Consider the following 24,144-nt stretch of genomic DNA (forward strand, 5'->3'; position numbering starts at 1 on the left):
CATTTTCTGTTTCTTTTGTTTGTTTTAATGACTTATTTATTTATTTATTGGAAAGGCAGAATATAGAGGGAGGGTAGGGTGACAGAGAGCAAGTGAAAGAGGCGGGGAGATAGAGATGATTGATCTATCCATCTACCATACTCTGGTTTACTTCCCAGATGGCCACAATGACTGAGGCTGGACCAGACCAGCTTGGGCTGAGCTAGACTGAAACCAGGAGCCTGGAACCCAACCTGGGTCTCCCATGTGAGTAGCAGAGACCCAGCTACTTAAACTAGCACTTGCTGCCTCCTGTTCTGTACATTAGCAGTAAACTGGAATTATAAATGGAGCTGCGATTTGAACCGGAACATGTGGGTTGCAGAAATCCCAATGACTTTTTATGCCAAATACGTGCCACAATAGTCTCATTTGGGAATCATATAATCACTTTGTTTTATCTTTAATTTTTACCTGGGATGGTTTCTTTCCTCATTTGTCTTCAAAACTGAGCATAACAGTGTTAACTTCAAATGGTGGATGGATAAACACAGTGCTGTGCCAGCACCTTGGCCCTTCTGCCAATCTCTCTCAGGGGAATTTCACAGAGCTGTGGGTCCAGAGGATAGCTGCAAGAGTGAGGGCCTCTCACAAGACCACCTTTAAGGATACAGAGCCAGTGGCATCTGGAGGCAAGAAGAGTTCAACCAAGGCAGTGAAATTAGCTTCAAGCTCAGTATATCTGATGGGTCAGCCCTGGAGAAATCACAGGATCATGCAAAATCCTGTCCCATTCCTCTGACAGCCATGTCCCTTCCTAAAGCTGTTCCAGTGAGGTCCTTAAGCCTTTAGTAAGTTCTCTGGACGAGACCGCTGGGCCAGAGCTATGTACTCAGAGAGGCAATTAGAGAGGACTCCTTTTCCAAAGCAAGCACACTCGGCCAGGCTTACAAGTTTCACATCCTAACATCACAGGACCCTGCATGTCTCTCTGGAGATGAGACACATGAGTCACGTCTGTGATTCTTTTGCATCCACTTCTCATGAAGAGGCAATCAGTTTTGCTTTAGCACCAGCACATCTTCAGTACACGTCTGATAACAGTCAAATCTGCCTCCTCCTTTGTGGTTTACTGTCTGTTTGTTCCTGGAAAATATTTAGAACACCATTTTTATTTGTCCATTTTGCCACAATGAAGAAAAAAACCAGAGAAACTGAGGAGTGGGCATCTGCATTTGGTGTAGTGGTGAAGACCCCATCAGGGTATCCCAAATTAGAGTGGCTGGGTTTCAGTCCTGCCTAAACTCCCGGCTAATGCCATCCTTGGGAGGCAGCAGATGGTGCCTCAAGTTGTTGGGTCCCTGCCTCCCATACAAGACACCTGGACTGAGTTTCTGGTTCTTGGCTCTAAACTGGCGTAGCCCTAGCTCTTGTGGGCATTTTGGAAGTAAGCCAGTGGATAACAGATCTCTCTCTCTCTCTCTCTCTCTTTCTGCCTTTCAAATAATTAAAAAGAGAGAAAGAGCAAAGTACTGAGAGCTACGTTGAAAACTTCACTTTCTGTCTCCATACGATTATGTGTAAATTTGTCTAAAGAAGCAGAATATGCAAACACACATTTATTTAATGTTTAGATAAATAGTTGTATTACTACTGTTGTTTACAAGTAAAGATTAGTTACTGATTATATATTCTGGATAAGCTAACTTTTTGGATAGTACTTGTAAGAGGAATGTATTCAGGGGCCTGGCATGGTGACTCAGTGGTTAAATCCTCACTTTGAACACGGCTGGGATCCCATGTGGGCACCAGTTCTCATCCCAGATGCCCTGCTTCCCATCCAGCTCCCTGCCTGTGGCCTGGGAAAGCAGTCGAGAATGGCCCAAAGCCTTAGCACCGTGCATCCATGTGGGAGACGCAAAAGGAGCTCCTGGCTCCTGACTTTGGATTGGCTCAGCCCTGGACTTGGGGGAGTTAGCCAGTGTAGATCTGTTTTTCTAATAAAAATGAACACACTTCTCTTTTTAAACAGAGAAATGTACTCAAAAGACCCAATAACGTAGAAGGAGCAATAGCTTAGTGGGGATAGTAGTTGTTGGAAAAAATTATTTCTTGAGACACCTTTGGGCCAGCTCTGAGTCTTGCACTTTGAGAGTTTCATCAGAGGTGTGGTGGGACAAGGCCTCCCTACACAATTCCACCTGCTAAATACAGCAGTCAAATGATGCATGTCCCTGGGAAAGCTTTCCCTGCTGTCTCACATGGCCAGCCAGCTTCTCTTTCCCAATGAGATGTGGTGCCTGTGTGGTCCCTGCTTTGCACACTTTCCACTTTACTGCCAACATGGCCTGACCAGGATGTGAGCATTCTCCCCCTGCCTCAGATGGGAGCCCAGAACTAGGTCTGGTGCTGCTGACAGAGCTCTTGCAGGAAGGAAAAAGAGCAGAGCAGCCTTTTGTTGCTGCACCAGCCAACAGCTTCTGGTAGCAGTGCAGACACATGCATTTTCCCCTCACTACATTTCCGTTGACAGATTCAGTTCTGTAGGAGGGGAGAGGACAGTCACGGGAGGGAGTTCCTGTTTTTCTTTGCCCTGCACCGGTGTGGGGGAAAAAATCCTCTTACATTGTCTTCCTCCTCCCTTCTTCACTATTGGTCTCTTCTCATCTCTCTTTGATGTGGACTTGTCAAGTTCAAAAGGGAGAAATGTTTGATGAGGAAGTAGGTGGGGAAGCAGGGTGCTCAGTGAGGACAAAGGCTCGTTATTTTCCCCTTTTACATCTGAATCTGTCTGTCCTGTCAGTTTGGGTGCAGGGAAAAGTGACAAACATTTGCACTGCCAGCCATTATCCAGGTGACCCCTTGCGTGTGGCCTGTGGCTGCCCTCTTACTTCGCTGACGTAAGGTTGTGCCATTAGAAGGAAGTCAGCTTTTTCTCTTGCTCCCCTCTGTCCTGTACTCTCCTCATTTTTCCTTGCACTCCTTCCACCCACCACCTTAACAGCCTTCAGTTTTTTGTCAATTTCTCATCTCTTCTGCTGGGGCAGAAGCGCAATGAAGGCAGGAACCCGGCCTCCGTCATTCACTACTGAGCCTGCAGGATCTGGAACAGCCTGTGACACTCCATCAATGTTTGTTGTGCCTCATGAGGGCCTTGCAGAGTTAAGGCTGGATTTTTTTTTTTTTGTGGAATTAGTAAGTGGTGATGAATATTCATCTACTATTCTTGCTCCCAGGGGACCACACCGTCAATGGCTTTCTGCCATGCAGCTCTTCAGTGTTCAAAGGTATAATTTGATTTGGAGGGTATGCTCATCTTCATAAGAGGTAGATTTTTTTTTTTTTTTGGCTAATGCCAGGTTTATTGATATAAAATTTACATGCATTAAAATGGGACCAGTGTGATGGCTCTGTGGCTAAATCCTCACCTAGTAAGCAGTTGAGAGTGGCCTAAAGCTTTGGGACCCTGAACCCATGTGGGAGATCTGGAAGAAGCTCCTGGCTTCTGGCTTTCTGGATTGGCTCAGCTTTGGCCATTGCAGCCCCTTGGGGAGTGAACCAGAGGACGGAAGAGCATAAAAGCTGACTTTGTGACCTGCTGGCCCTGGGAGGCCTGCTTGGTCCAGAATGAAAACCAGTGTTACTGGGAAGTAGCCTTATATTCAATTACACCTGTCAAGATCCCCCAGGAATTATTTGGGAAGTGTGACACTCCCTTGAGACTGTCTCAAGTGTGTGGTAGAGGCCCGCTGAACAAGGCTCCTCCTCTGGGTTATTATTTACCCAACTTGTTTAATCAAGCTTGAGAAATCAGTTACCACAGGCCCAAGAGACCTGCCACCCTTGAGTTCTGGGACCCTATTTCTCATGTCCATCTCTTCCTTAATTAATTAGGCAAACATCCCTTGAGTGCTTGTTACAGTACATTGCCAGCACTGTTTTGCTTACTTGGGAAAACAGGAATGAAGAAAAAGGACTGGTCCCTGCAGTCTGAAGATGGGAGAAATGCTGCGAGGGAAGGCAGAAGCAGCTGTGGGAGCCCCAGGATGGGCTCCTGACTCTGCTATCAGCGCAGGGGAGGCGATCAGGCTAGGACTTGTGGGGAACTGATAGCCAAGTGAAGGTTAAGGGTGAAGAAGAGTTAGCTAGGCTGGCAATGCACAAGAAAGCAGTTCAAGACCAGGGAGCGTGGCAGTGAAGTTCCGGTGACGGGACGGAGTGCAGCACTTTCAGAGCCTGTGAGTGTTTGCCAGGGCATGGCTTAGCAGCTGGGGATGATGAGTGTAGGCTGGAGGCCTATCAGGGTGGCCAGGTAAACATTGGTGATGCTGGACTTTGGTTGTGGGAGCTAGCAAAGGGAATGAGGTGCAGGAAATGATGTGTTGAGATATTTGTTGGAGTTCATTAACTTTGGGCACTCTGTAACATGGATGGCTAGGGGGCAAGTTCAGATCAGGGAGATGAGTGAAGTGGCTTGTGGTCATCCAGGAGTGGACAAGAGAGGCCTATTGACTGGCAGTTGTGAAGTGGACCATTTCCAGCCAGTAATTGGAAACGTGTATGAGGGCAGAAGTGAGTGTGCTGTGCTTTCAAATGTTGAGAAATCTAGTACATGCGCTTTTTGGTTTGGGTTTATTTGTTCACTTCCTTGGAAGACTGATGTGGAAATGTCCCCTTGGCTTCAGTTACCTGCACAGAAGGGCTTAGGCATTGCCAAACCCTTCTCTCTGGACTGAACTGCTCCTAGAATTGGTCACTGTGTTCTGAGATGGGGGAGGAGGGAGTAGGAATCTTGCAGGAACCCAGGCAATAGCAAGGTGGGTGGGAAGTGTTGGAGCAGGAAGCTTATCTGTTTGCGTCTAGTAAGGTCAGAGTAGAACTTTCTGCCACTGTTCTGGGCTACTTATTTATATATTCGCTTTATATGAAAGACAGGGTGACAGAGAGGAAGAGAAGTTTTTGATCCATTGGTTAACTCTCCAAATGCCCACAGGAACTGGGGCAGGCCAGGCAGAAGCCTGGAGCAGTCAGGTAGGTGGTGGGAACCCAGTCGCTTGTGCTGACATCTGCTGTCTCCCAGGCTTGTTAACAGGAAGCTGGACTGGAAGCAGAGTATTTGGGATGCGGGTGTCTAAACCTGTGGTTTAACCTGCGCCTCCCCTCCCCCTGCCTCTTCTCTCCTCTGCTCTGCCTCCTGCTCTTCCCTCCCTCTCCTTTCTCATGAATGTTGCATGGAGGTGTATTTTCTCTTCCTATGATCTTCTCCACTGTATTGGAGTTTGGTCTGTTGAACTCAACTCCAGTATTCAAATTTTATCCTTCCTACTGTGTCCCCTCATGTCTTTCTAGAAATCTACAGTGTATTTGGATGAAATCACAGAGAATATCCTGTTTGAGCAGAGTATGAGCGTTTCTCTGTTAGAGGATACTGAGCAAACAGAAATACAAGAAATCAGGAGTATATCATGACTTCAGCAATTACATTATGCTATGTTGAGAACTTACTTGTACTATCTTATTTAGCCCTTAGAACATCTTATAAGAAGGCCTATGTTGTCATTCCTATGTTATAAGGAGGGAATTGATATTCAGAGTTTAAGGCCTTGAGCATGATTCATTGTCCGGAAACTGGCATTAATTAATGTCTGGGAACATTTTGCTGATTAGGTTTTATATATATATATATATATATATATATATATATATATATATATATGGACTGTTTTATACTAACCTTTTCAGTGCTAACTTGGGAATCTGAAATGATTCATTTAGTTTCTAAATCTACAGAGTGATTCCTGGATAGGGGCTTTTCCCATGAGAAAAATGTTGCTAGTTATTTATTTCAGTGTTTCTGGAATACAATTCCCATGTAGGCCACTTAGGAAACAATGTGGGACCACAAGCCCCCTCTCACCATGTTGTCCTGGCTGTCTGTGCTGGGATTCTAGCTGACACCTTTAACCAGCCAAGTGCAAAATGATGCTGCACTGGTTTAACTCTTTCTCTTCCTGGAGTAAGACGGTTGAGAAAATGTATTCTTCAAGAGATTTACTGATAAGGAAAATATGAGGGTATAAAATTTGAGCTTTTGGAGGAATTTCTGATTTATTTCATTGCAATTGAATAAATTAGAATGCATAGGATAGATCATCCCTTCTTCATGGACACTGCAGATTCTCTATAATCCCTCGTCTTTGCTGGAAATCACCACCTCCACACCCCCTCATATCCTTAATAGGTGAGGGCAAAACATAATAATAGTGGATGTTTAGTCCAGCGCTTGATTTTCTATCTATAGGTGGTTATTGCACTCCTAGCTCTTTCTTTGCTCCTTATTGCTTTCTGGTCCACTCTACCCCTATGGCACTGGAGTGATATGATACTGACTGGGACACTACTTTATAAAGAAAGGGCTTCTGGTTTTGACTAAGAATTCATGACTACCAGCTGCCAATCAAGACTCCCTTGAACCTGTATATTGTGTATCTCCATCCTGTCTTCTTTCATTTTTGATTTTTGGCCCCTTCCCTACCTTTAATTTCAGCATCCTTATGTGAGATTATCCCAGCATAAATAAATAACAGCCATTGGTGGGCAGCCAAGCCACACAGAATGTGTCCTGTGTGTTGGTGAGAACCCCTCCTTGGCCCAGCATGGTGAAGCAGTCCTTTGATGAGGCACCTGCAACACTCAACAGGGGAGTGGCTTGACCATGTGCTCAAGTGAAGGGAGAGCAGGGCCAGAAGTGTGCACATACCCTGGCTGTGAGCGCTTGTCAGTTTCACTGATGACCCACTGTGCCTGCCTTAGCTGACTTGTCTCTCCGTGGGGGTCTGTCTCCTTTCCACAGAGACACAGCGCTCCTGTTGTCTTCATCACCTTGGACCATGTGTTGGCAACATTTCCTTGGGGCTTATAGTCCTCTAAGACATGCTGTGGCTTTCCAGATTTGGAAACTGCTGTCTTGATGGTGCCATTTATCATTTGAAGGACCCAATGTTGTTGGCCAGATGGAAATTTAGTCTGCAGAGCATTGCAGGGAGTGGTGTAAATCACTCCGGGCTTGAGGCAAAATTTATAAATGCTGTTGACATTTTATAGGAGTTAGGGAGGGGTGAGTGGGATTCCAGTATGCTATTTTCATTCTCTGTGTTTTGACCACCTAAGATTCCTCACTCAAGTCCACTTTCCTAAGTGCATTTTTCATTCCTGACACACCAGAAAAGCTAATATGATTACGGCCTCTAGCAGCTTGGCTCCAGGCTGCTGCTTCAAAGCTTGAAGCTGTGTTTGCTGGAGGGCCCAGGAAGTCAGGGACTCTGGATCTATTGAGGAGCGGTCATGACGCAGACCTGAGGTCGGAGGTCTCAGGTTAGAGGGCTGCAGCCATGGCCCTCATTGGTGTATGGCTTTGTGGTGATCACTAACAGTCCCTCTCCTCTGCTTTATCTTTCAGTTAATGACCAGCCACAGAGGCTCTGCTGGAAGCACCAGCCATAGCCTCCAAGGGCGAGCCACAAGCAGGTTGCTGTGGGTGCCCACTGAGGTAACATGGCTTCTTGGCCTCAGTTGAGGTTGTTGCTGTGGAAAAACCTCACTTTCCGGAGAAGACAAACAGTAAGTTTGGGTTTCTCCACGGTGGGTGGTAGTGGTGATGATTCTCTCCTGCTTTTCTCTAAGGTTTTGATTTGAGAAGGGAGGGAGGGGAACTCTCTTGTTTTTGTGTTTTTGCACAACGAACGACTGAATGAATCTTGTTCTGATCGACATGGGACTATGTGATGCCATATGACCTGGTTGCTTGTTATTGAGGGAAGATTTACAACTGGGCAGAAATGTTAGATTTGGATTCTGCTAGTGCCTAAGCATGGGTTCTGACCTTTGGGACCTGGCCCGGAGTTGCCCCTGTGCACTTGTCTTCCCTTTGGCTGCAGCCCTGGGAGCCACATGGCTCTCCAGAAGCACATCATGGGTCCCTGGATGTCTGAAAGTTGAGAATGAAATGAATGAACAAGGTCCGGGTCTCTTGATTTCTCTTTAGACTTCTTCCTTCTCTCTCTGACTGCAGGTCTGGGTTAATATAATGATTGAGACTTGTATTATTTCTGTGACTGTTCAAATCCATTCATGTTCCACATGGGCCAGTAATACTTTGAGAAATCCTGGAAAGATCCTCTTTATTGCACAGGTGAATGGCATTTTCCCAAGGAATGTGAAGGCTCTGATGTGGGGTGAATTCCTTAAAGCTCAGATGTCAGCTCTTTGCTCTTTATCTCTAAGCACACTTCCTTAGTGATTACCTATAGTCCTCTGGGCTTAGCTGTAGTTGGTTTCCAGATCTCTGTTTTCGGTTCTGCCTTGGTGCTGAATCTATGCCTACATCCCCACTTGATGTTGTAGGGAAACTCAAACTTTCTGAAGTGTGTAGATCAACTTTTGGAGAGATCCAAAAAATTTAAGGGTCTTTGGTGAAAATTTAACTCACTGTTTCTCAAAGTAGGCTAATGCTTAGGCCTTTAATAGAAAATATTGAGACACGTGTTCACTAATTTTCTGTTTATTATAATGTTTCTTAAATATGCACACACTTACAACTAGTTATAACCCCCTTATGCTTATTTTCTACAGTGCACCATTGTATACATTTACAAAAAAAGTGCAAAGTTGCAAAACCAGTACAATCCAAGCTGACACCATAAATATGCTGAGACATCTTAGCTCATGAGCTGAAACCAAATTAGAAGTTGAAGCAAATACTATTATGACATTGCTTTTGAGTGTGGTCAGTCTGGATTACTTAGTGATGAACAGTTATTCTGCATCCATCTTTTCTACTTGAACTGCTTTTCCTTGGATGCCATTGGCTTTGCTTTGGCCCAGTCTCATGATTCATAGATTGAATCAACATTTGTTGACTCATCATCGGCCTATTACAATTATAATGGTGCCACAATTGCAAACACAAATGTAAACATGTTTTTTAAAATTACTATTAAGAGAACACATTTCATCCATTCCATAAGTATGGTTCCAAGAAGGCAGCCATACTTCTGTCCTTCCCCGTTGCTCCAATCTTCTCTTCCTTTCATCAGTTTTACAGAGACATAATCTTAATCTGTTTTATATTCACATGCTTAATTCACCACTAAACATAATATTCAACAAGTAATAAACCAGTAGTTGGTTCTAAAGTAAGCAATTAGAAAATCTAAATAAACTTATTATAATTTGTGTTAATGATCTTCCATGTGAAAACCTAAAGTGTTCAGGAGTCACAGAGAAAATTTAACTATAATCCCTCAATAATATGTATGCAGATTCTAGTTTGAGAAACACTGTTTTTTCTCAGTCTTTTAGGGTACAAATGAGGAAACTGAATCCCAGCATTAAGCAGGGACCAGTATAGATGCATTTTAATAATAATAATAATGGTAAAACAATGCACAATATTATTTTAATATAATGAAATAAAACAGAATGAATTTCATGCATGTGCTAGGCATTACATGCATTATAATGGTATTACTCATATTAAGTCCCATAAAGTACTATTACCTCCTCACATGATAATATAGACAGGAGGAAGTCATTTATCTGAGATCCACTAATAAGAAGCACAGATAGGTTTCAGATCCAGATAATCTGACTCCAGAGTTTGTTCTCAATCACTGTCAGATTACCTTTTAATAGTATCATTGTTTTGTTCTGTCTTGCAGCTCAAAAGCCTGAAGTTCCTGACTTCTTTGTCTTTTCCCTGTCTTTTGCAGTTGTTCCCAGGCTTTGGTGTCCTCACATTCTATACATTCATTCTTTGTCCGATTTTTTAGCTAACGTATGGTCTATGACCTCTGCCTTTTCTCAGCATGGCAGCCCACTTGATGGGAAATTGTCTCTTCCATGGTGTGGCCCCTAGTGGGTAGTGGGCAGGATCATGTTGTCCTAGTAATGAAAGGGGTGAATAGGCAGTCTAGTCCACACCTCTCATTTTAAAGATGAGAAAGTTGAGGCACAAAGCAGGGAAGAGTTTTTGCCAGTGTTCACTAAGCAGCAGCTGAGCTGGAATTAGACACTGGGATCCCCAACTTTTAGGCCTCAGCTGTCCCATCACAGTGACTTCCTTCCTTCTTCTGAATCTTTTGCAGCTGGTGGAAGAAACGTCAGGGAAGATGTTTTGTGTGCTCAGCCAGGGAAGGCATTAGTACTGGGGCCTGGAACAGGATGTGGGATTGGGTCATCCAGACTGGGCCAGTTTCCACTGGTCTTGGGCTTGTTGTCTCTTGCTCAAGATCGCTGACGCCCTTGAAAGGGGTAGGATTAGAGAGATAAGCAGGCTTGTTTAAAGGCAATTTACAACTTGGTGGCAAAGTTCTTGTGAAAGAGGGAAGAAGGGATGCAATACCCTGATACAAAAGGGTTTTTGTAGCTGCCTCCTAGCCTCTTTCAGTTACCTCTCATTCTGATCTCTTAGGGAAATATATTTTGCTGAATCAGAGAAAAAGGTGGTTTAAGTCACAGATGCCTAGATTGTTAGAACTAGGAATGGTTTGGCCTTCCCTTTGTGTGGCTGATGGGGTTGGACTTAGTAGGGCTGAGGATCCAGGTCTGTCCTGCAAGCCCCCGGGGCCATTCCAGCAGGCTTTGCTTTATCTGCACTAAAGGTTGGTCCCTGAATCTTAGGTTTTGGTGGGGCATTACTTACCAACCCATCTGACTTAGATTTCTAGATTATATTATTTAGGCATTAGAAGCTCTTAAGTGTTTGGGTGGGCCTGGCGGCATGGCCTAGCGGTTAAAGTCCTCGCCTTGAACGTGCCGGGATCCCATATGGGCGCTGGTTCTTATCCCGGCAACTCCACTTCCCATCCAGCTCCCTGCTTGTGGCCTGGGACAGAAAATCTTCCTCTCTGTCTCTCCTCTCTGTATATCTGACTTTGTAATAAAAATAAATAAATCCAAAAAAAAGTGTTTGGGTGCATTTTGTTGGCCTGTCAAAATATATCTTCCCTGTTCATTAGATAGGAGAATGAGTTATCAGTCCCCTGATAGTTCTTGCCCATAAGATACAGAAACCCAGTGACTATTTGATTTCTGCTTAGATCCCGGAGAGTGAGCTCTTGTTGCTGAAACTCAATCTACAGCCTGACCCTTGGGATATACTTAATAATTATTTGCTGAATGATTGGTATATGTGTTAATGGCCCATTAGTTGGCAGTTCTTTAACTGACTCCCTTGCCCTAAGAGCCTTATGTGCTGCTTCTAGAAGAATAGAAAGGATATGAAAAATCCTGGAGCTAGACAGTACACTTTTGAGCTACCTCTTTGGAAGACATTATTGTCCTCCCACTCTGAATTCTTGTTTGTGGATGAATCCTGGGACTCCTCTTCTAAACCCTGATTGTTCAGACTTGTGGGGTGCATCAACCAGGATTAGTTTTCTACTGTTTCTGTTAAGCAAAAAATACATTGAATTGAGTTGCAAAAGTTGGGTGCAAAGCTCAGTTTGGTTCCAAAGTGACAGCTTGTGTGGGTGGCAGTCATTCAGCGCAAACAGGCTTAGGACAGGAAGAGCGGAGGACTTCAGACTTCTTAGGATCCCCATCTGGTTTTAGGCTGAGCCAGAGGCCAAGGTCTGCATGGAGCAGTTTGGAGGAAGTGAATATCTTCTTTGTTTTTCTCTGTGTATTTAGTTTTCTCAATTTGATAAAATGAATTCATTTAGATTTTTATATGTTTGAATAGTACTATTTGGGCAATCGTTCATGACAAAGACTGAGATATCAAAAGTTTAAGTGCTTTTTTCCTGAGCCATTAGAGAAGAGATGGGCATTCTGCATCTCTTTCCCACTTCTGTTTTCACTGTCATATCCGTTTCTTGGTCTTAGTCCTGGCTCAACCACAATGGTCATGATTCCAATCCCATGCTGGGCACTGTGTGCCTCAGTCACCTAGGAAAACTTATTTCTTCAAAGCTTTGATTTTCCCCTTCTCTTGCATGGGATGAAGAAAGGACAACTTTGTTGCTTTATTCGGATAAGTATTTATTGAATAACTATTACTTGTGGGATAGTGTTCAGGGCCTTTGAAGGTACTTCAAAAAGTTCATGGAAATGAGATTAAAAGGTACTTATGTTGCTGCAAACATTTTTGAAATCCATACATAGTTTTTTCATAGTTTGGATTTTCTATTAAAATTTTGAAGACTTTTTATACATGCATTTTAAGAAGTTTTATACTAAAATAAAAATCTTTTCATTCTATTTTTCAACTTTTTAAGCCTCTTATTATAGTGAGCAATACTGATATGATCTCTGCTCTTCTGGTATTTATAAAATTGAAGAAATCTGATATTAAATATATCTCATAAGCAAAACTCTAAACCGTGATGGATTGCATGAAGAAATAAACCACACAAAGTGGCCACGGCTGGTTGAGGCTAAAACAAGTAGCCTGGTCTCCGACATGGGTGGCAGGGGCCCAATTACTTGGCCTACTGCTTGCTGTTGCCTGTTAACAGGTAGCTGGATCAGAAGCAGAGTTGCTGCAACTCAAATTGGTCCTGTGATATGGGATGCTATAATTTAACCCACTGTGCTACAGTGCCTGTCCTGGGACTTCATTCAGAATGCAAGAATCAGGACTCAGAGATTATATCATCACATGCTGACAGTAATTGAGGCTTCATGCTCAGGGAACCAGAAGGAGTCAGGGGTACTGGTAGAGGAAGGAAGACTGGCTGTAGATGAGATGGGACTAGCAGGGCCAGATTATACAGGGCTTGGAAGTTGGGCAAGGTCAGGTTTGGGCATCTGGGGAGTGAACCAGGTGGAAGGCAGATGATTACCCTTACTCTTTCCATCGGTCTTTAAATAAGTACGTGTATCGGATTTGGTCTTCATTTTCAATTTCCCATGCCTGGTTGAAGTGTATGTAATATTAGGGGTGGGCCTGTTTATGAAGATATCATGTCATGGCATGCCTTTTCCTAAGCAAAACAGTAACTCCTTTCCTAATTATTTTGGGAATATACATGAAATCTTGTTTGGGTAGGAGACTATTGTGGAGATTTGCCTTTGGTCATTTGACATTTTTATTTGGGTGCTGAAATAGGCCAGACAGTGTGCTCTTACTCTGATGAACATCTTATATCTGGGAAGCTTATTGTCCCAGGCTTCCTTTGCTGCCTCTCCAAATTCTTCATTTGCTCCTTTCCTCCTTCTGAATCTCATTACCTTGTAAAGTTCTAAAAACTATCCACTTACTATTTTAAGTAAAATTATGTAAAGTTATAAATCAACTTGGGAAACCTGAACAATAAATGTTCCCATCCAGAATGTGGCTTAACTCTAATTAAATTTATCTTCTTTTTTTTTTTAATAAAAAAGATTGTTTTGTTTATTTTACAAGTCAGACTTACAGAGAGAGAGAAGGGGTGACAGAGAGGTAGCTCCCATCTGCTGGCTACTCAGACAGCTGCAATGGCCGGGGCTGGGCCGGGCCAAGGCCAGGAGACAGGAGCTTTATCTGGGTCTCCCATATGGGTGGCAGGCACCCAAGCATTTAGACCATCTTTTACTGCTTTTTCCTGCACCATTAATAAGGGGCTGGATAGGAAGTGGAACAGCTAGGACTCGAACTGGTGCCCTTATAGGATGCCAGTATTGTAGGTGGCAGCTTTACCTATAGGCCACAAAACCAGTCCCTTATCTTTCGATTTTACTTCTATGGGATTTTTAATATATCAGCCACTTCTTTTGCATTTAGTTTATAACTGTCTTTTTTTGTGTGCATGATTTTATTGTGAATAGTTCTTTTTTCTCCTCTTTGCACTTTGTTCACTTAAGTGAATTTCACAGGTTGAAAGTAGTACTTTTATTTAATAGCATTAGCCATGGTTTCATCTCATTTACTTATGTTTTCAAATGAATTTTAGCTTTTCAGTTAATTTTGTGGGTCCTCCTAGATTTCCATGCTATACACAGAAAGGATATTTTCTTTTTTTTTTTCTTGTCTTAGAAATTAGTATTTATCTTCTCTCTGTCAAACCCTGAACCAATTGTTTTCCCAGAAGAAGCATGGGAGCACACTATAGGAGGTAGAGATAGCTAACTTCCCGACCTGGTGAAGAGGATGAGAAAGGCCACCATCAGGCTAACGAGCCCAGGGCCTCTGAGAGGGCAAAGCTCAGAATTACATGGGAGCAGAGCTGCTGCTTCAGAGATGGGATCCTGGCCTAACCAGCAATAAGGCCCCCAAAGATAGTCCCCATCCCAGTCACAGAGCCAACCATACCCAGCAGTGGCAGCCCCAGTGAACTTGACTGATGTGTCGGTATTCCTGGAGATGGCACTGGTGTGGAACCTGCCTTTTGGGTCAGGGGACCCAGAGTTGCCCTGTTTCTCAGGCCCTGATCTGATATTGTCTCCTGGCTTTTGAGCACCATTGCAGACTGGTCGGCTCAGCAGCCGTGTGGTACTTCTGACAAAGGCAGGCAGACTTTTTCAAGAGTGTGACGGACTGTCACATGCAAGCTGCTCCAAGTGCAGAAAGAATATTTTTGTGCCTTATTTCTGATGTTTATTCTCCTTCTTTTCTTCTTCTTCTTCTTCTTCTTTCTTTCTTTCTTTTTTTTTTTTTTGGTTTTGTTTTTTATATTTTTTGGTGATCTCAGGAATCCTCAACTCAGTACTTTCTCCAGTGATGGGTACAGGAGAGAGATGCTGCCAAGCATCCTATAGTTCACAGGTGAATCCCCTACAGTGTTTCTTTGGCTCAAAAATCAGTAGTGTTACTTTTGAGAAATCCTGCTGTAGGGGTGCTAGGTTTTGTTATTTCCGTGGTACAGATAAGGAACTGTGAGTTGGGAAGTGAAGTGAGGCCTCCATGCCTTCCACTGTAGCTCAGCGTAGATTTCATTGAACGCTAGCATGAATACCCAATGCTGAATTTAAAAGCTTCTGAAATGGCAAGAAATGCCTTTTGAAAACATTGTTACTCCTGAACTTCCTGCCCATGATATGGAGGAGTAGACACTATGTGGGTACATAGGTACGGCAAAGGATTTGGAAGAGTTTTTTGGAGGATTGTCAACTGGTGAAGGGCCCGATCTTAGGGTGTCTGTTTAGGAACTGTGCTCATCAATGAGATGGGGGAGAAATCTGATTTTGGTAACGTATGGCATTCCTTGCAAAAGTCAAGTTAGGTTATCTTGTGGGAGGCTATTAGGGAAGGAGATACCAAAAATATGCTGCTGAGCTTGGAAGATCAATTGTATGCTCAGTGACAGAAAGAACTGAGAGCTTTGGGGTAAAAGGGCCCAGATTTCATCTTGCTTCTGGTTTGGATGAAGCAGTACATCATCCAGTCATTCATCGTTTGATCACATGTGTTAGTATCTCAGCTCATCAAGGGCCCTGTGATGCTGAGAGAAGAAGCGTAAAGAGGTTGAGGTGCACTGTGGTTAAAAGCAAGGATCCTTGAGTTAGTCAGCCTTTGAATCCAGACTCGGCAAATCACCAATTTTGTATCCTTGGGAAATCTGTGAACTCCTGGAGCCCTAGTTTCCTTAACTATAAAATATGTCTAGTACTAATTGCATTGTCTGCAGTCAATGAGTTAATGTTTGTACAGCATACAGCACTTGAGACACTAAGTGTTACCTATTGTTATGACCACCAGTGTTTGCTTTACCTGTTTCCCTTCTTGCTTATACACATTTTCTACAGCTGCTGAAAATGGTTTGCTAGTTTTCCTTTGTGTCTTTTGCTGTTGGTGCCATAGGGGAGATGTTTTCATTTTTGTTTCAGTTAGCCAATGTATTTGAGAGTCTGTTGCACAACAGGATGCAGATGTGGGGCTGGAGAGGTGGTGTCCAGCAACATGAGGCTTGACTCACTGTTTCGGATGAGTGCTTGGCAGGGCTGGCAAATGCTAGGTTCTTCTTAAGCAGTATATATATACACATACACACACACACACGTGGGGGAGGAGAGGGAGGGAAAAGAGTGAGAGAGAGATTGAAAGGGAGAGACCTGCTTTCTGCTGGCTCACTCCTTAGATGCCCACAACTAGAGCTGGGACAAGTCTAAACTGGTCTCTCATGTGAGTGGCAGGGACCAGCTACTTGAGCTATCACTATCTACTTCCAAGGCACACAGAAACAGGAAGCCGGATTCAGGAGTAGGACTGGGACTCAAAGCCAAGTACTCTGACGTGGGATGCAGGCACCCCAAGTAACAAGTAATGTGTTAACTGCTGAGCCAAGTGCCTGCCCCTTAGGTGGCGTATATTAACAGGAATGTGCCACAAGCATAGCTCTGTGGGAGGCAGGATGATAGGTATTAAAGAAGCCCAAATTTAGGGGCCAGTAAGTCAGAGCTGAATAGTGGTGCATTACCATGTTATAGCTCAAAACTTTTCCAAATCTGTTTCTTCCCATCTAAAATGGACATACTACAGCCTTTCTCACAAGATTGTGGTGGATTAAAAACTGGAGATGAGATATAAACAAATCCTGAGTATATTATTAACAGTGTTTTATGAACACTGTTGCAATGACTATGTAATGTATTGACAAGTAGATGTACCATTATTTAATCATGTCCCTATTGTTGTGCAATTAAATGGTTTCTGATATTGTGTAGTTATAATATTTCAATGAATAAGTAAAGTCATGTGTACAGCTTTTTGATATTTTAAATTGAGTTCCCTAGGATTAAATTCCCAGGAATATTACTCAGGCAAAGGGAGATAAACATGACTTTTGAATGCATGCTGCCAAATTGCTTTCCCAAAGGGCTCAGTTGATTTGTGTCTCTGTTCTTTATTTTGTAAACTTTAGTTTATTTCCTTATAAAACAGACATTTCTGAAGCTCTTATCATGTGGGGACCTAGTGAGAAGTGACAGAGGGAGAAGCTCCAGGATAAATAGGGCCCCTGCTGTGCCAAGTGCTGATAAAGGCATGGGGACCAGGGGACCTTGGAGAAGGGACTTGCAGGCAGAAAAGCTCATTTTCAGAGTCATGGTGTGTTCCTTGACAGAAAAAGAATGGCTTTCTCTTGTCTTTATGGAGATATAACTGAAAAACAAACATTGTAGACATTTAAGAAATGTAACAAGATGTTTTGATATATATCTATGTTATATAGATATATATATACAATGTATATACACACATATCAGTTTTAAAATGAATTGCAGAATTACAATGATATTCTCTATGAAGAATAAAAGGACATTTGTACCTGGTATGCAATGCCCATGTTACGGTATTTTCCTGTGTGCGTTATTATGTTTGTATACCTTTTCTTCAAAAAAAAAAATAGCTCATGTCATCAGTAAGCTTGGAAAGTTCAATGTGTGCTGCCTCTTTGGGATTTACAAGAAAATTTACTAATGCTGTCTGCATTTTTGGTCTTGTGGACCCTATTGCCAACGTGTTTCTTCTTTGCCTGTGCAACTACTTTTCTTTTTTTTTTTAAGATTTATTTATTTTTTATTGCAAAGTCAGATATACAGAGAGGAGAGACAGAGAGGAAGATCATCCGACAGTTTAATGTGAAACTCTGCTAGAAGTCTTTTGAAATTAGAAACTGATTCTTTAAAATAGTAGACATCAGACATCAAATGATAAACAAATTACTGACCCCTTCCCACCCCAAATCTGAAGCACCAGCCTAGCTGAAAGGTTGGATAATGATCTGATCATGAAGTAGAATATACTAAGCACATATTATCAGCCTGTTTTAAGAGAATATATTTTTTTAAAGATTTGTTTTTCTTTAATTGGAAACTCAGATATACAGACAAAAGGAGAGACAGAGAGAAAGATCTTTTGTCTGCTGATTCATTCTCCAAGTGGCCCCTGTGGCAGGAGCTGAGCCAATCCAAAGTCAGGAGCAAGGAGCTTCTTTTGCGTCTCCACATGGGTAAAGGGTCCCAAGGCGTTGGGCTGTCCTCGACTGCTTTCCCAGGCCACAGGCAGGGAGCTGGATGGGAAGCAGGACATCTGGGTTTAGAACCGGCGCCCATATGGGATCCCAGAATGTGCAATTGCCATTAGGCTGCCGGGCCAGAGCCTTAAGAGAATGTTTTATGCGTGGAAGATGCTCCTAGTATGATATTGAGATTGTGATGAAGAAGCTGGTGATAGAAGCAGGGCTAGAGGAACACACTTGGGGAAGTGTGTGCCTGGATTGCTGTGGGAGTCCAGGAGAAGGGCTTCCAACTCAGGCTGTGATCTCAGTAAAGCAAATGCTGGAACACTGGAGCCCATTCCCTTCATCTGACTGCACGTTAGTACCCATCATCAGGTCTCCTCCCATTCCGCCATCCTTCCTGGGCTCTGGTAGTCGCTGTTTGAGATTTATACAGATTGTGTATGTATTCATATTTAAAATTTGACATGTAACTATAGCCTGTGATAAAGGAAATAGAAGGGCTAATTGACTTTTTTTTACTATATCTGTTGAAATATTGCACTATATCCCCATGAAGTACATATGTATTTTATGTTGTTCATAATTTATAAAATAAAATTAAAAAGGAAATTATTCACAGCTGAGTCATGAAAAATGAGTGAAGGGAGCCCAGTGATGCAGGGTGGGAAGTTTTTCCCTTATTTGAGACATATAAGTATAGGATGGTGTGTTAGTGGGTCAGCACTGCAGAATTCAATGTAATTAAAGCTTAGATGTTGGGGGGAGGGGTGGAGAATCGATCAATTGTTAATGAACTTTTCAGTGGATTTCCCAAAGCGTAGTAGCATAGGTGTCCTGTGACTTTAAAATCACACTGCTCTATCTTATTTTGCCCCCAGTGTCAGCTCTTGCTGGAAGTGGCCTGGCCTCTGTTTATCTTCTTGATCCTGATTTCTGTCCGGCTCAGCTACCCACCCTATGAACAGCATGAATGTAAGTATTTGTGGATTGAACCTGAGATTAACTGTAGGCAAGCCAAATCCAGACAGTGAACATAGCTTTACCTGACTTTTTCAAAGACAGTGTTTTTAGCAAAGACCACAAAATGTAGGCTTCAGATTTTTGGGATAAGGTAAGAACTTGGGAGACTATTTTCAGTCCTAGTGAATGGTGATAATAGTAATTATCATGATACCCAACATCTGTTTCAGGCATTTTAAAATCATAAAAATAAAATAACCTTAGTAAAAGTTTAGAAAGTAGTGATTTAGAAGCACGTTAAGGCATTGCCTTTATCCAGTTGCCTCATTCCTGCCAGCCAGTCTTTGCCATATGGATGATGTCTTATACAGTTGCAATTTTAACATCTAATTTTAAGCAGCGTTTATGCAGACTTTCACAGTTTGGTGACTATTATTTCAGTTGATTCTCATAACCTTGTATAGTAGACCTTATTATCATTTGCTTTACTTTAAAAAAGTTTTAAAGCAGAATGAGAGAGACCAATAGACAGAGACAGAGATCTTCCATCAACTAGTTGATTCCCCGACGTCTGTAATCACTGGATCTACAGCAGGCTGAAGCCAGAAGCCTGGAACTCGGTCTGGATCTTCTGTGTGGGCGGGGGGATCCAAGTGCTTGAGTGAACATACACAGTCTACCCAGGAACACATAGGAAGAAGCTGGAGTCAGGAACAGACCTGAGTATTGAACCTAGTCTCTCCAATATGCGATATAGGCATTAGAAGCAGCATCTTAACTACTGTACAAACACTCACCTGTTTAACTTGTTGTTAGCAAATGGCAGCTCAGAATCCTGGAATTGCCCAGGGTCTTACATTTCCTAAGTGGTAAAATGAAATAAAACTCACTCCTGGTCAATCATGTGTTTTGATGCTAGCCTGTACAAGCGGAGAAAGTTTAATCGTGACTAAGGACAGAAGCTGTACATGTCAGATGATCTGGGTTTGAATTCTGGTTTTAGAATTCACTAGACATACATCCTTGGCAGGTGACTATAGCTTCTTTTAAAAAGAGGTACAATCATACTTATCTCATATACTTGTTGTCAGGGTTATCATCCCACAGTCGTGGACTTATGGATGGGCTTGATAGATAGATTGACATTGAAGAAACACACATCTAAAGGATGGAAATTTATGTGGGATTTGCAGCTGGGGCTTTGTTTTCATTGTCCCAGGGATTTTTTTCCTAATACTGCCTAATTCTGCTCACAGTCCTACCATGTCCGTAGTCTTACAGGATACTGTTATTCCAGGAAAGCAATGCAACATATAGTGCCGATTATTTATGTTGATAATATATACCATACAAGTTAGGCATATACACATACAACCTTAATAACATTCCCTAAGACATAATTTTCTGATTGTACCAAAAAGGAAAGTAGCATAAAATGAAATATATGTCTGGTTTAATGGTCCCGTGAGTAGGCTCTGCTTTCTCTTTTGGAACCTGAGAGACATTTTTTTTTTTTTGATGAGCAAATGTTATTTGATTTTATTTAAGCATTGTCTTGAACCTCACAGAAATATATGCTTTAGGGTAAATTCTAGCTTTTTTTTTTTTGTCAGTGAGGCCATTTACTTTCTGGGACGATCACAAGAATCAAGCAATGTGGTGTAGTGAAAATACACAGATTTTGGCATCAGACAAATTAGGTGGATCCTGTTTCTTCCGCTTACTGGGATTATACTCTTGAAGAATTGAATTTTGAGCCAGCTCCCTCTGATTTCAGACCATAGATTTTCATTAACACTGAAGTTATTTTGTGACTGCAAGGCAGATTAATTTTTTCCTATCCATCCATGCACTGTTTGCAACCTTACCCTCTTTTTTCTTTTTTACGGATTTATTATTATTATTTTTTTAATTAGAAAGGCCGATTTTATAGAGAGAAGGAGAGACAGAGAAAAAGATCTTCTGTCCGCTGGTTCACTCCCCAAGTGGCTGCAAGGCTGGAGCTGAGCTGATTCAGAGCCAGGAGTTGAGAGCCTCTTCCAGATTTTCCATGCAGGCACAGGGTCCCAAGGCTTTGGGCCATCCTCACTGCTTTCCCAGGCCACAAACAGGGAGCTGGATGGGAAGTGGAGCAGCTGGGACATGAATTGGTTCCCTGGTGAATCCTGCTAGATGCAAGACCGGGATTTAGCTACTAGGCTACCTTGCTGGGCCCTATGGTTTGTTTTTAACACTTTCTAGGGACCTGTTTAGAAGAGCATAATTGAAAGTTAAGGTGAAACTTGTAGAGATATCTTGCTTCTAGAACAAGAAAGTATAAAATTATTCATGTAAATCGTTCTCAGTTCAACCCAGAGCCGTTATGGTCTTTGGATCCTAGAATTTCATCATGCTATTTACACTTGATCTTAGCCAAAAGGCCGAGAAGTGATATCATTATGCTCTTTGATTATCATCCTAGACCCTGGATACATCCTGCTTTTGTATGCATTTAAGATGGGGCGTAATGAACAAGGAAGGGTTTTTGCTTCCTTCACTAAAGGACAGCCTAAAATACCTCACCATCACTGCCCTTTGTTGCCTTGGAGCACTTGGTTTGCTTACAGAAATCCTTCTGAATGAGAAGTAGCTGACTTAGGCAAGGGGCCTTATTTGGTTTTCCTTGAACTACTAACAATAAAGAGATTAACCGAGTAAATGGTCAACAGAGCAGAGTCCCTGCAGAGAGCAGCCTCAGTGGTCACATCCCATCATATCCTTGCTTTGTGTGTTCTCTTTCTGGTTACAAGGTGGATAGAAGAAGAGAATAATGAACCAGCCTGACACAGAAAGGCAAAGGGCAGCAATTCCTGGATTTGGGTTACCTTGTGGGGGAGACTCTGTTGGAAAGGTGAATGAAATAGGCTTTCTACTTGAGAGCAAGGTGGTAGCCATGAGATGGAAGGAGGATTCTGGCAGGACAGTGTCAGAATAAGTACTACCCTAAGCTCATGACCACAGTGCCTCAGAAAATCCTTGGAGGCTCATCTCCTGAGTCTTTATCCTCTGCTGCATACTATGCAAAAGTGCTTGGCTGCTAACACCTCACGTGTATAATAGACACAGCGTGGTGAGGTACATTCTATTTTCCTCATCATTTTACAGATAATAGAGCTGAGGATTTGGGAGTCAGTGACTTGGCCACAGTCATTGCTTAGCCTGTTGCAGACTGTTCATGAATTCCAACTGGCCTGATTTCAAAGCTCGTGGAGTCTGCAAGCTGGGCTTCTTAACAGGCAGAGAGTTCTTTTGGCTGAGAATGTGGTGCCAACTGGAACCACAGCCCTTCTCCCCAGATATGTTGTTTCTTGGGTTAAGAGCTCAGGGCACATTATCTTGGTGCTTGTGCACAGCAGCCATAGATGACTCTCCCAAATCAAATTGTTCTTGAGGCCCAGGCCCAGCTCAAATATGCCCAGTTATTCTGTTTGGAAGACCCTCCTTGTAAAGGAAGGAAGTGAGGAGATGACCTGGTAGATGCTGCTTCCTGGTTTTGTTAGTGACAAAACCATAATAACTAGAAAACAAAGATGTCTGACGCCAAGGTAGCATTTTTTTAAGGTGTTCTTGAGCCATTGAGCTAACAAAGGAAGTGAGACTAAGAAATGTTTGACAGATTAGGAGCCAGCATAGGCTAATCTTCTACGTGATAGGGTTGGCATCCCCTATTGTCACTGGTTCATTTACTGGCTGCTCCACTTCTGATCCAGATCTCTGCTTGTGGCCTAGGAAAAAAACGAAGCATGGCCCAAGTCCTTGGGCCCCTGAACTCATGTGGGAGATTAGGAAGCAACTTCTGGTTCCCAGCTTGGGACCAGCTCAGCTCTGGCTATTGCAGCTATTTGGGGAGTGGATGGTGGACCTCTCTCTCTGTCTCTCCTTCTCTCTCTGTGAAGTCTGCCTTTCAAAGAAAAATAAATAATTTTTTAAGAAAAAAGCAAAATACAGAAATGTTTTTGACAAATTGAGAAGATTCCCAAAAGGAATTGAGGAGAGTGGTGAAAGCGGCTGCAGGTAGGGGTTACTAGGTAGGGATTGGGTTGGGATCACGGAAATGCAGGTTCTGTTCCAAGTTGTGCTGATGGACTCTCACTGGAGTGCTTTTTATTGACCACAATATGTTGCTGTAGCTCCCTCCTTAGAGTGTGACAGTGGATTAGGTCATCCCCAGTCCCTGTCCCTTCCCCCCACCACACTCACCTCCCTCTCCATGTGAGAGGTGAGGTTGGCAGAAGATGAACTAATGCTGATCAAGCACTTAATGCTTCTCCAAGGTTGGCATCACAAACTCCACACTACACATGATGTCAGGTACATTTAGAAGTGATATCTGATGCCAAGTTTTTTTCTCCGTCAGTCCTGGGTTAGTCCAGAGGAGGGAGGTGTCTGGGATGTGGGGAATGGAGTAGACAGAGTTGGGATGAAGCATTATTATGGGTGTAATCTCAAAATCACCTCAAAGCATTGGTGTTTATTATTGTGTTTCTCCTCTTGATTTCAATAGGCCACTTTCCAAATAAAGCCATGCCCTCTGCAGGAACACTTCCTTGGGTTCAGGGGATTATCTGTAATGCCAACAATCCTTGTTTTCGTTACCCAACTCCTGGTGAGGCTCCTGGAGTGGTTGGAAACTTTAACAAATCCATGTAAGTACAAGATAAGATTCCCCCCCACCAAACTTGTTAGTTAATATTTATCCTTTCCTTCTTGTCTTTCCTTTCTGGAGAGTTTTGAATGGCGGATTTGACGAAGTTGCTTTTGTAAATACACAGAACCATGATATGAGCTAGAGTGAGCTAAGGACTGTAGGGTGTGCTGCATGACAATTCTGAGGGAGCTGTAACCAGGGCAGGCAGCACCATGTTACATTGTTCATTTCCCATAAGCTGTGTAACCTTTATGGGCCCCTTTTCAATAAAAATTACAGATTGTATGCTAATACTGCATTGATATGAAGGTAAACATAAGCCAAGTTGGATTCATTATTTTACATATATTCCTTTTGTCTGTATTTTTATTCTGATTTTGAAAAAGGTGTAAATATTTTCCCCCAAAATGTCCTGGAATCTTGACATCATGCCCACTCTGTCTTATAGAGGTTGGCTCTAGGGGGAGTGTGTGTGTGAGTGTGTGTGTGATGACCTGAGTCTTGACAGCTGCTAAGATTTGCCTGGAGGAGAGCATTTGGGGCAGGGATAATGGGTGAGTGGGTGGAAACATTGAC

General features: G+C 42.8%; 1 protein-coding gene across 2 annotated transcripts in view; it reads left to right on the forward strand.

Annotated features, from left to right (window-relative positions):
• Positions 1–24,144, forward strand: part of ABCA1 (ATP binding cassette subfamily A member 1) — a 120,432-nt gene that overhangs the window by 12,512 nt on the left and 83,776 nt on the right. For both annotated transcript variants that reach the window (XM_004580935.2, XM_058672950.1), the window contains exons 2-4: positions 7,439–7,599; positions 18,800–18,893; positions 23,425–23,566. In XM_004580935.2, the coding sequence (XP_004580992.2) occupies positions 7,534–7,599; positions 18,800–18,893; positions 23,425–23,566 (302 nt within the window). In that variant the 5' untranslated portion in view covers positions 7,439–7,533. The remainder of the gene's footprint in view (positions 1–7,438; positions 7,600–18,799; positions 18,894–23,424; positions 23,567–24,144) is intronic.

The sequence above is a fragment of the Ochotona princeps genome, chromosome 14, assembly GCF_030435755.1.
Source record: "Ochotona princeps isolate mOchPri1 chromosome 14, mOchPri1.hap1, whole genome shotgun sequence".
Classification (NCBI taxonomy): domain Eukaryota; kingdom Metazoa; phylum Chordata; class Mammalia; order Lagomorpha; family Ochotonidae; genus Ochotona; species Ochotona princeps.